The sequence below is a fragment of the Carettochelys insculpta genome, chromosome 1 (assembly GCF_033958435.1).
Source record: "Carettochelys insculpta isolate YL-2023 chromosome 1, ASM3395843v1, whole genome shotgun sequence".
Taxonomy (NCBI): domain Eukaryota; kingdom Metazoa; phylum Chordata; order Testudines; family Carettochelyidae; genus Carettochelys; species Carettochelys insculpta.
In genome coordinates this window covers 143,198,955-143,212,165 of record NC_134137.1, presented here as the reverse complement: position 1 = coordinate 143,212,165, position 13,211 = coordinate 143,198,955, and the positions used below count along the sequence as shown (strand labels likewise).

Sequence of the window (13,211 nt, the reverse complement as noted above, 5' to 3'; positions counted from 1 at the left end):
GCATGTAACTTAGCTTTGCTGAGTCCCCTGAGACACGGAACCCCTGGTAACTGACACACCCTAATGCCATCCCTGCACTTGTGCCCACCTCCCATCAATTCCTCCCCCAATTCCAGTCTGAGAAACACTGATCTAGGGGACTTGATATACCCCCTGGAAGACCTCTTTATACCCCCAGGCTTACAAGTAGCCTTGGTTGAGAACCACTATTCTAGCTGACATACTTTTAAGTGTCAGTCTTTCTTGTTTCACCATTTCAAGAATTTCTCTTCACAGTGACATGGTGTTTTCATGCGTATGATATTTGGCTAGAACAAGTATAAAAATGAAAAAAGAAGTCTTGTTTTACTAAAGAATTAATAATTTAAACTGTGGGCCAGATTCACTGCTGGTATAAAATGAATTTTTTCAATGTGATGTCATTTATCTCAATTCAGTCCCCTTATGCTTGTGCATTATGATGCAGTCTTTAATTACATGATCACACATTATTTTTCCTCTGCCTCATTCAGTGTTTAGCATCAACCTGCTCTGGAGATAAATTGAGGCATGTAGTGAAAGAGAGTGTTGTGTGTAGGACTCCAGCCTCATTTGTTGCAGAATTTGGAAGTCATGTAGTGGCTGAGATGGGATTGTAGGGTGAAAAAAAAGATGTTCTCTGGCTTAAAGGAGCTGATTGCAATCTCAGAGTATCTATGTGATGCTGGGCGAGTCACTCAAACCAAACTTTTCATGAGTGGTCACCAACAGTGTGTTCCTCATTTGCTGGCTGCCTGACCTGAGACCCCGGTGTCCAATTTACAGAAGTGCTGCACATTCACAAGTGAAATTGACATCAGTGGGAGTTGTGCTTTGAAGTTATAAAGTGGTGTGTAATGCTTAGTATCCTAAAAACATAGTTCATAAGTATCTCAAGTTGGGCACCCAAACTGATTGGATACTTTTGACTTTAATCTCTGTGCCTCAGAGAATAAAAGGGAAATAACAATAAGGGATTTGTGAGAAGAACCATCATGTGCACTGAATGAGGCAAGAGTCCTGCAGGAACAACAGTGTATGATCATGTAATTAAATATTAGCTTGTAATGCATCCACACAAGAGGGCCAAGGTAACCTTAATTCTGACATTTCCTGTCTTTTGAATTCAAAGCATATGACTTCCCCATCCCAGCTGCATGGGCACAAACAGGAGTGTCACTGGAAGGCCAGGAGAGACAGGTTCCCTCCTCTCATTTGTAGTGCCAGATCCTATGCTGGCTCCCCATCAGTTGGGGCAGCCCTTATTGAGAATGTAGTTCTGAGCCACTGGCACCCAAGGCTTAAGCATGATCACTTGATCTGTTGGGGTTGCTGTATATGCTGTCAGGGAACTAGTAGGAGATGTCATTGCTGAATCTTTGGCCATTATCCTTGAAGACTCTTGGAGATCAGGGGAGATACTGGGTGACTGGAAGATGGCAAACGTAGTGCCCATTTTTAAAAAAGGAAAGAGGGACAGTCCAGGGAACTATAGACATGTCAGCCTTACCTCAATCCCTGGGAAAATAATGTAGGGAATCCTCAAGGAATCCATTTTGGAGCACTTGGAAGAGGGGAAAGTGATCCAAAGTAGTCAACATGGATTCACCAGGGGCAAGTCCTGCCTGACCAATCTGATTAGCTTCCATGATGAGGTAACAAGCTCTGTGGACATGGGAAAGTCAGTGGATGTGATATACCATGACTTCAGCAAGGCTTTTGATACGGTCTCCCACAACATTCTTGTCCATAATTTAAGGAAATATGGATTGGAGCCGTGGACTATAAGATGGATAGAATGCTGTCTTGATGGTTGGGCCCAACAGGTAGTGCTCAATGGCTCAATATCTGGCAGTCTGTTTCAAGCAGAGTGCCACAAGGCTCGGTTCTGGGGCCGGTGTTATTCAACATCTTTATTAATGATGTGGAAGAGGGACTGGATTGCACCCTCAGCAAGTTTGCAGATGACACAAAACTAGGGGGAGAGGTAGATTCATTGGAGGGTAGAGAGAGAATCCAGAGAGACCTGGATAAATTGGAGGACTGCGCCAAAAGAAATCTGATGCGGTTCAATAAGGAGAAGTGTAGAGTCCTGCACCTGGGACGGAAGAATCCCAAGCATTGTTACAGGCTGGGGGCCGACTGGCTCAGCAGCAATACAATGGAAAGGGACCTAGGGGTTATGGTGGATGAAAGGCTAGATATGAGTAATCAGTGTGCCCTTGTAGCCAAGAGGGCTAATGGCATACTAGGGTGCATTAGGAGGAGCATTTCGAGCAGCTCTAGAGAAGTAGTTATTCCTCTTTAATGGCACTGGTGAGGCCACATCTGGCATATTGTGTCCAGTTTTGGGCCCCCCCAGTATAAAAAGAGTGTGGATTTTCTGGAGCAGGTTCAGCAAAGGGCAACAAAAATGATTAAGGGTCTGGAGCACAAGACCTATGAGGATAGGCTGAGGGATTTGGGCTTGTTTAGTTTACAGAAGAGAAGACTTAGAGGTGATTTAATAGCAGCCTTCAACTTCCTGAAGGAGTGCTCTAAAAAGGAGGGTGAAAAACTGTTCTCAGTGGTGTCAGATGGCAGAACAAGGAGTAGAGGTGTGAAGTTGAAGAGGGAGGGGTGTAGGTTAGATATTAGGAAAAACTACTTCACCAGGCAGGTGGTGAAGCGTTGGAATGTGTTGCCTAGAAAGGTGGTGGATTCTCCATCCCTTGAGATTTTTAAGTCCTGGCTGGACAAGGTCCTGGCTGGGATGACTTAGTGGGGGTTGATCCTGCTTGAAGCAGGGGACTGGACTAGATGACCTCCTGAGGTCCCTTCCAACCCTGTGATTCTGTGATTCTGTGAGAGATTCAAACACACTCAGTGAGTGTGGAATTTCTGGAGATTATGGCTGTGTCTACACGTGCCCCAAACTTCGAAATGGCCATGCAAATGGCCATTTCGAAGTTTACTAATGAAGCGCTGAAATGCATATTCAGCGCTTCATTAGCATGCGGGCGGCAGCCGCGCTTCAAAATTGACGCTCTTTGCCACCGCGCGGCGCGTCCAGACGGGGCTCCTTTTCGAAAGGATGCTGCCTACTTCGAAGTCCCCTTATTCCCATGAGCTCATGGGAATAAGGGGACTTCGAAGTAGGCGGCGTCCTTTCGAAAAGGAGCCCCGTCTGGACGCGCCACGCGGCGGCAAGGAGCGTCATTTTCGAAGCGTGGCTGCCGCCCGCATGCTAATGAAGCGCTGAATATGCATTTCAGCGCTTCATTAGTAAACTTCGAAATGGCCATTTGCATGGCCATTTCGAAGTTTGGGGCACGTGTAGACACAGCCTATAAGAATTAAACTCTAGCAAATCTTTACTGAGCATATGTAAATAGTGATTTTTCACAGGTTGGTGTCTTGGTCAAATGTGGGTATATTGTTACAGGGTCGGCACAATGCACATTCGGATACAAAGGTAAAATGTTAAGTTCCTACTCCAAATTAGAAGCTTTATGGCATTTCAAAGAAAAGTATGTCAGAATTGTTTAACAGTGGTTAAGCAATTTAGTTTCCTCATGTCTCAATTTTGGAAACATCTGGATCATTGGGGCTGAAATTTTGCAAAACTATTCAGCTTTAGGCCAACATTAGACATGGAAAATTTCAGCCAATGAACTTATGGTTTGGCAAGGTTATAAGCAATTAAATAGTAGGGTCTTATAATGGGAAGAGTCAAGCAAACTTAATAATAATGGGTTCTCCCAGCCCCAGTAAATATAGTCCTCATAATCAGGACTTCCTCTTAATTCTTTTCCAGGTTCTAATCCTCACTTGCTGGCCTATGAGATAGTTTGTCATTCTGTCTATGCCATATTGTCCCAGTTGCAGACAGCAGAAAAACCCAACCTGGATGCCTCCCTTGCTCAAAAGAGAGACACTGTTGGTAGGGCATTCTTTGAGAGAGTCCTCAGCTTTTCAATTCACTCTCCTGTGTGGCAAGGAAGATACATTGAGCTTCAGGTGAATCTTGATGCATGTCCTCTTTATCTTTGGAGAGAAAGGAATGTGATAAGGGCTGACAGTATTTTAAGGATGTTATAGCTATTTCTGTGGTTATTTTTTGCTGTCTGCTTTTTAAAAATTATCCTTTTGTTTTAAATTATTTACATTATAAATCCAAATAAATCTCTAACAAACGAATAAATCTATAAAATGTCTACTCCACTATTTCAAAGTATTGTGAGAGTTTATATAAGTAAAACTCTTTGAGATCCTTGAATGAAGATGCTACTGCCGCCTAGCTTCTAAGTTGACAATCATGGTAGAATTGTATTGTCTAATTATATAAATCATTGTGGTGGTTCATGGAGCCACAGCTACTGAAGGAGTTGTAGGATACACATTACTTACCAGGAATTAAAATAAAAAGGTTTGTAAGATGCAAGGGTGGTACATTGCTTTAATTTATTTTAAATAGAATGCGTTAATTAATTAACTGGTAATTAATGAACTGGTAAAGTATTACTGGTTGAACCTCTCTAGTCCAGCACTCTCTTGTCTAGCACTAAATAGAAATATCTACTGTTCTGCTCTTCATTCATGGAAGGAAGTTAGTTTTTCTTTTGGACCATCTATAAAACATTTTTGTTTTATACTGTGCCTTTTGTGTGCTTTGTATCTCAGCCAGAAGTAAAACTTGAAATTTAATACTTTTTTTATTAAGCATCATCATAAATGTTGAATAAGATTTACAGAAAAATGGCTTGACTAAACCTAATCCTGGGATGTACATTTGAAAAGAGTTTGAATTCCAAATGGTGTCATTTGCAAAAATTGATGAAACATATTCAGTGTGTTTCTTACAAATGAAGCAAACTTTGATGATGATAGCTGGTGTTATGAGTTCAGCAGTTACATCTGTAGAAGAATTGCTGAGAAAGGTCATCTTTACTTAAGTCAATATTACTTCATATTTTGTTTTGTTGTTTTTTTCTCTCCAGATCCATCTGCTCCACCAGCCCCAATTAATCTCAGAATTGCCAACTCTACTACAAATAGTGATGGAAGTGTGACTGTAAGGATTGTTTGGGATCTTCCCGAAGAACCTGATATCCCAGTGCATCACTACAAAGTCTTTTGGAGCTGGACAGTCAGCAGCAAGTCTGTCATCCCAGCTAAGAAGAAAAGAAGGAAGACTACTAATGGGGTAAGGAGCAAATGCTGGAAAATGTTCCTACTCAGTCATCGTAGACTAACATGCATTTCTGGTTTAAAAAAAAAAGAAAAGTGTGCTATACCAAAGAATTAGGATCTGACATAAATAAATCTGATGGGAAGGTATATTCCTTTTAATTTACAAGAAGATCATTCAGATAATTTCATAGTCAGTTTTGCTTTTAGAAATAAGCATTGCTATTATTCCTTAAACACTTATTGAAGTCAGAGGGGAGAAAGTATTGAGTGACAGCATAACTGAATCCAGATATAGGGTTTACTGGATAATCAAATTTTCCCCACTTAGCTGACCCTGGCTAGGGTGGGGCAGCCCTGCTCCCAGGGCCTGGGGTGGCAGTCCGCTTCTACCTGCCCCAGCAAGGCAGTCAGCCCAGGAAAAGCTAACCAGGATGGTGAATGCTGGCCCTGGTAGGGCAGCCATTCCTGCATGGGAAGCTGGGGCCAGCTGGAAGCCAGCCTATGGCAGATGGTCCTGAGTACCTGTTAACATAATGTGCTGGTTATTCTTGTGGCAGATAACATGGCTTTTACCGTATATGTGGATAGAAATATTTTAAGTTACTAAATCCAGATAAATTGGAACCTACTGTAGACGGACAATTAATATACAACACAAAGTATTTCTTTAACAAAAGGTTTATTTTACTGGAACCTTTAAACAATGGAATGTTCATTTAGTTCAATGTCATCTGTGGCATAATACTTTAATTAAATCACATGATCTCTGGAAGTGCTGTTTGTTCATATCAGAGTAATTTTTGATGGTTTAGTTATAATGTAGATCCTAGTTAATAACACAATCCTTCTTAATCCTACTGTACCAATGTGATGAAATATTTCCATTGGAGAAAATTAATGTCATCTTCTAAATTGTTATGTACCGCATTGATTTAGTGAAAAACCAGCTGCCCTGATCACCTTAGGCACATTGTATTTTACTTTTACAATAGCTTAAAAGGTATGGGTTTAACCTCTCTCATGCCTGACACTTTCTCATCTGGCAACATCTGTAATTTAGCATGATTTTAATTAGTTGGACAACCACTTATCATGAGTGCAGCCAAGTTTCCCCTGGTCCCATAAAATTTGTTTATGGCCACCAGTCCTGGCTCTCAGTGTTCTGTGCTGTTATTAGGCTGTAATTTACCTCTAAAGCTGTGTCCACACTGAGCTACAGTGCTGGCAGCTTGATGTAAATGAGCAGTCTTGAAAATCCAAATGGACACTAATTTGCATATTCATGTGGCTAATTTACATATCAACACAACATCACCCTGCGAAAACAAGCAATGTAGACGTGGTTCTGCCAGCAAAAAACCTTTTGTCAGCAGCCTCTTACGCCTAGAAAAAATCAGGGATAAGGGGCTGCCATTAAAAGGGGTCTTTGCCAGCAAAGCCATGTTTACACTGCTTGTTTTCTGCTTGCAGCAGCCTCTGCCAGCAAAGCTATCTAGCACAAATATGCAAATGAGCCAACAATATGTAAATGAGCATCAATTTGCATTTTTGAGATACATCATTTACATCAAGCTGCCAACACTATGACTCAGTGTAGATGCAGCCTAAATGTCTTCGAACACCCCAGTAAGCAGCAGAAATGAAAATAACGTGCTAGACAATAGTGACCTCCTGAAGCCTTGCAAATTCTTTTGTTCAGCACCACTTAGGTCCCGAGGCTGCTGGACTAGAGAGGTTCAACCTGCAATAGATAATAGAAATAGAAAGAATTATAGATCCTGACCCATGCTCTTGTTTCAGTTACATTAAGCACAATATTGTAGCAATATATTACAGTCCTGATCCTCCACTGCATCTGAGAATGTAATGCACAATGTTGGGCCACAAGGAGGAGAATCCAGCTCTTTGATCCTCAGCCACCTGGTCCTAGCAGTAGGGAGCTAACCCCTATTTACACTCTGACTAAGACTCTAACAAATTCATGACCATGAAAAATGTACCAAGGACTTGGAAATCTGGTCTCTCCCCATGAAATCTGGTCTTTTGTGCCTTTACCCTATATTATACAGATTTTGTGGGTGAGACCAGTGTTTCTCAAACTGGGAGAATTGCAAGGAATGATCACAAGCAATGCTCCTTCTAATCTTTTCGATCCATCTATGGAGTTTTTTTCTATCCATGTGCGGAATCAAATTTTTATGTGCATGGAGGCTAGTGTGAATGTGCGGCACCAGCAGAAACAAAAATTTAGCTGTGGGTGCTCTGCAATCAGCTGGGCAGCATTTGAATCTCTCCTGAGCGGCTGAACAAGTGCAGAGCTTACAGGAAACACTGGTTTTAGGAGGGTCATGTTATTGCCACCCTGCCTTCTGTGCTGCCTTAGGAGTGGAACAGCCAGAAAGCAGTGGCTGTTGGCCAAACACCCAGCTCTCAAAACAGCACAGAAGTCAGGGTGGTAATACCGTACCATGTCATCCTTACTTCTGTGCTGCTACCTTCAGAGCGGGGCAGCTGCAGAGCTGAGGGCTCAACTTTATAGGCAGCAGTGGAGAAATAAGGGTAGCAATACTTTACCATGCAATCCTTTCTTCTGCACTGCTGCTGGTGGTAGCTCTGCGTACAGAGCTGGGCTCCCAGCCAGCAGTCAATGCTCTGTAGCAGCCCAGTTCTAAAGGCACCACTACCATCAGCAGTAGTGCAGAACTGCAATCCCCTTGCCACACCCACAATAACCTTGCCACACCCTCAACTCCTTTTTGTGTGAGGACCCCTACAATGATAACACCATGAAATTTCAGATTTAAGTAGCTGAAATCATGACATTTATGATTTTTAAAATCCCATGACTGTGAAGTTGACCGAAATGAACTGTGAACATTTTAGGACTATGAGAGAGGATCAGGCATAGTGGACCTCTGTTCTCTGGAATCACACCCAGGGACACCAGTGACACAAGCCCTGTTCACCTCAGAGCGTGGATTGGAAGGCACCAGAGTTACACCAACAGAGTTTCCCTGTTCAACGGGAGTTCACTGGATGTCTCCATTCATGTTTTACAGGACATAAAATTTACTTAGTGGATTAGAGACTCTGGTTGTATTTTCATTTTCAATTAAAAATTCACTTTCAAAGCCCCATGGTGAAAAAAAAAAACCTAGAAAGGGAGAGTAGCATTTCATGTTATCTCTGCTATCTCAGAACCACTGTGTGTTCCACTGGGTAACGCAGTAGTAGAGCTGATATAAAAGGTAGGTAATGAAGTCTGCAGTTCCCTGGCAAGGTACTATAGGTCAGAGATCTTCAAGCAAAGAAGCCCTAGTCCCATGGATCCCTAGCCAAGTATTCAGTGAAGCTGTCCTTTAAATCATAAAAGAAAGGAAATTTGAAATAGAACTGGATCCTTAGTGTTATTTTACTATCATTTTAGAGTATTAAGTATATTGCATCAAGATCTGTTCAGAACAGGTAGTAAATAGTATGTGGCTCTTATATAGCACTTTTCGTCAGCAGCTCTGAAAGCACTTTACAAAGGATTAAATATCATTATCTCAGTTTTCCATCATACAAGCAAACACATTTTTATATTAGCAGGTCCAAGTTCAGGCCTTCAGATATGTTCACAGCTCTCATTGAAGCCTATGATGACGAAGTACATACATTCAAGAGCAGAGAATAGCCCCCTGGAATAATTTTCCTTTTCATCTAGGAAGATGCCTCTCATTGTGCTTTGTTCTTTTACACCATACTGCGAAAGCTATACAGTGACAGTAATAAAGGAAAATATTCCCTGATAGAATTCCACTGAAGTCAGTTCTAAGCAATGATCCATTGGATATTAGAACAACTTTTCTAAGAACCAAAATTGCACAGTCCTAAATTAACCCAAGTTCCATGGAGAGAGGGGTCTATTTCTCTTATCCGTTAAGATCATTCAGAAAATTTTTAACTAATTTTGCTTTTAGAAGTAATTAGATATACTCTTCCTTGATTACATCTGTATGAAGTCAGTGTAGTTGCCAGCAGAAAATGAGAGCTACGATATTTAAAACGGACAGTACCATCACACAAACTTTGTAAATCAAAAGGATTTATCAATTTTATAAAGTGATCTTGGAATAAACCAAATGTTGATTTTAATTTGGAATATATTTAGATGTACTAACATACTATGTAATATAAAATAGACAACACTATATGGATGTCACTTCACTCCTGACTGATATAAGAAAGCTAGGCAAGTGGTTAAGAGTAAAAATACAGAGTAAAATTTGTGCTTTGCAGACTAAGCAATGGGTGCAGTTTAGGAATAAATATATAAATAAAGAAAATAATTGGAGAGGCTGTGTCTCTTATTTGCAGCTTCCTAGGGATTGCTTTACTTTGTGAATTGTTAGCAAGAGAATGAAAATCCAGTTCATGTGCCTCTTTATCAGTAAAGTCTCATAAGAATATCCGTAAAAGAAAAAAAATCAGTCTATTATCATCTTAAAGACTAACAATTTTATTATTAACCTGGGATAGCCATGTTAATCTGCATCTGAAAAAACAGTGAGGAATCTGGTAGCACATTAGAAACTAATGTATTTATTAGGGCGTAAGCTTTTGTGGGTAAAACCTACTTCATCAGATGAACCGAAGTGGAAATACAAATGCGGGTAAATATGTCAGAATGTTACTTCTCAAGAAAGCATTTACTATCCATTGTAAATTCAGGTGATCAGTCAGGTTGATTGTTGCCATACCATGTGGCTGATGGGGGACGTGAATATCCATTGAAGGGAATTTCCCCTTGTAGAGTGTTAACCAATTTAAATTTTTATTGAGGCATAACAGTGACAGTGGAGAGCTGGATTGTTGGTTTTTTAGCAATAGCAGGAAGAAGTAGGAAAAAATATTGTTCCATATACTGCACAGTGTGTTCTGTCTTCACACTGTCTCTAGACAAATCTTCCTTTTGCTTAGCTAATCCAGTCTGTCTAGGAGATGGAAAATAAAATTTAGCTTTCACTAGCCAAATTCTTTTTGGCATCAGAAAACTTATACAAAAATATTTCGTCTTGGCCTAAACAGCTGATGCCTGTAGTTACTAAAGCCTGGCACATTCTTCAGACATCACTAAGTTTAGCATTTTAAAATCAATACCGCAAAACGAAGGCCAAATGAAAAATAACACAAAATAAAAGCTAGAGAAGAAGGCAAGTCAAGTTCCAGTGAAATTTATAAATAATTCTTTCTCATTCCAACAAGAGTTTTGTGTGCCTAAGACAACAGTCCTGCTTTTAATTTAATAAGAATCAGTGTTTCAGTAATCCCATCCCTGTTCTGCATGTGTTCTCTTTCATTATAGTCCCAGAATTATGTGGTTCTGGAAGGACTGCAACCCAACAGCAACTACATGGTGGAACTACAGGCAGTAACATACTGGGGGCAAGTACGACTAAAAAGTCCCAAGGTGTCTCTCTATTTCAGCTCAACTCAGGCAACTATTCATAGTAAGTATTTGCATCCTCTGGTTTAATTCATAATTTCTCCAATTTCAAAAAATCATCCATTATAGATAGCTCTTTTGAAGCATGTCTCTGTGATCTTCGTTTAGTCTCTTAACTTTTCTGTCTTCATTTCCACATCTGTAAATTCAGGACAATAATTCATATATACCTTGCTGATTTTGAAAATTACAGAAAAATAAACACTTCGAACTTGTATATTTGCAAGATGCAGCCCATAGGCTATGTTTACACTAGCCCCAAACTTTGAAATGGCCATGCAAATGGCCATTTTGAAGTTTACTAATGAAGCACTGAAATACATATTCAGCGCTTCGTTAACATGTGGGTGGCCGCGGCACTTCGAAATTGACGCGGCTCGCCGCCGTGCGGCTCGTCCCAACGGGGCTCCTTTTCAAAAGGACCCCGCCTACTTCGAAGTCCCCTTATTCCTATAATAAGGGGACTTCGAAGTAGGCGGGGTCCTTTTGAAAAGGAGCCCCGTTGGGACGAGCCGCATGGCGGCGAGCCGCGTCAATTTCGAAGTGCCACGGCCGCCCACAAGCTAATGAAGCTCTGAATATGTATTTCAGCGCTTCATTAGTAAACTTCGAAATGGCCATTTGAATGGCCTTTTCAAAGTTTTTGGCTAGAGTAGACACGGCCATAGTGTTAAATCAGTGCTAAAATTTTCACAAACACACATTAAACCTTCCAATAAATAGAGAAGAAGCAAATCTCAGATCACTGGCTTAACCATACAATTTTTCCTTGCAAAAGTTTTTAAAAGGTTGGCAACTTCATGTATCCTGTAAATTCAGATTTTAGCCTAAATTTATGTATGCCATGGAGTCAGACAAATAATTGATTCTCCTAGTAAGAAAATAAACTATAAAACAGCATCCCTGTCTGGCAAGAAGTTAATTCTGAACCTGTCATATGTATGACACCTATCTTTAAGATAGAGTCTTGAGGTATTAAGTTCTTTCTTAAACTAAACTCAAATGTTAAACTATGCAGTGGAAAAATTCTTTCAATCCCAAGGGGCTGTATGGTGGTACTCAATCTTATTTAAATACTCTTTCAATAATAATTTGTTTAAGGTTAAGGTCAAGATTAATCTGCCCTTCCAATGGCTGATGTGTCATCTGACTAACCATATACAATCCCTAATGCTTATGAGAGTAATAGTTTTCAGGATTAGAACATAAATATTTTCCAGAGCTTGCCATTTCACCCATATTTGCCATTCCCATCTTTCATTCATTTCAGTTTACTTTTCCTTTCATATTACAAGCAAAATGATACTTCACTGTAACAGTTTTCCTAACTCTTATATCACTGTACATTCCAGGACTGAGTATTCTGATTGCTAAGATAGCTGAACCATTCTGCGAACATATACTAGGTTTTCTTCTCCTCCCCCCAACTCCTGCAACACAGACACACACACACACGCACAATTTTATATGAATGGATCAATTACATTTGGATATACTCAAATAATAGGATTATTTTTCTACCTTTGCCCAAGACTTCAGCCCACATCTGTTTATAGAAGTATCATTACTGTGAGTATGAGAAAGTTGTGCTTGGTATGTATAAAGACTGGTGTGGGGAAGGGTTGAGAAATTGTTCAGCACACTCCAGAACTGCTAGTCCCAAGCTTTTAAAAATTTGCCAGGCTGTAAAAAATTATAAGACTAATTTTAAAATCATTAGATTAATCATAATTATTTTCTGGAAGGGGAGTTGTTCTTTACCTTCTGGATTTTAAGCTGTTAATATTTATATTTTAAATTTTTCCTAATCATGAGGGTTAGTAACTTAAATTGTGATCATCAGAGGCATTCAGGTACTTAACTGCCATTGAAATCAATGCCTTTGTGGATTTAGTTTTTTTTTTTCTTCTAAATGGAAGCAGAGATTCTCACATCGCACTATGGTTCTAAGGCTTTTTAAAGAAAATCAACAAATATTGTGAGCCTTGACATAAAATTATGAGAAAAGGCAAAACTGAAGCATATGCAGATGCTAAGGCTGACTCTGGATGAAGTTAGCAAAGCACTGGAAATGAAGGCCTCAGTCTTCCTCCCATTGAATTCAGTGTGAGCAGAATCAGACCACAATTTGTCAACAAAATCTTTCACTGGTAATTCAGATTATAGTGACAGATCATAAACCAGTAGTTCAAAGGTAAGAAGAGCTGTTACTTGTCTCAAAGCAAAAGCATGAATGCAGGACTGCAATGGCCTAATGCTCTGACCACATTTGTCTGTTACTTTGCGGTATGCCCATGTCTTAGGGATACATTTCTGAGGCAGGGACTGATCATTTGCTCAGAGTGCTGTTTTTGTTATTTGTGTTCACATATGGAGCTCCCTTCTGCCAGTTCCCACCCCTTGGAGCTTTCTGACAGGATCTAGGTTCCTCAGGAATGGGTTCCTCCCCCCTCCCTAGAATCAGATGAACACACACACACACACACACACACACACACACACACACACACGACCAGATCACATCTGAGAGTAC

The 13,211-nt window shown here is 40.3% G+C and overlaps 1 protein-coding gene across 2 annotated transcripts in view; it reads left to right on the top strand.

The window, feature by feature from the left end:
• The window catches only part of ANOS1 (anosmin 1), a 226,444-nt gene that overhangs the window by 162,960 nt on the left and 50,273 nt on the right, over positions 1–13,211 (top strand). For both annotated transcript variants that reach the window (XM_074983339.1, XM_074983338.1), the window contains exons 7-8: positions 4,998–5,203; positions 10,538–10,682. In XM_074983339.1, the coding sequence (XP_074839440.1) occupies positions 4,998–5,203; positions 10,538–10,682 (351 nt within the window). The remainder of the gene's footprint in view (positions 1–4,997; positions 5,204–10,537; positions 10,683–13,211) is intronic.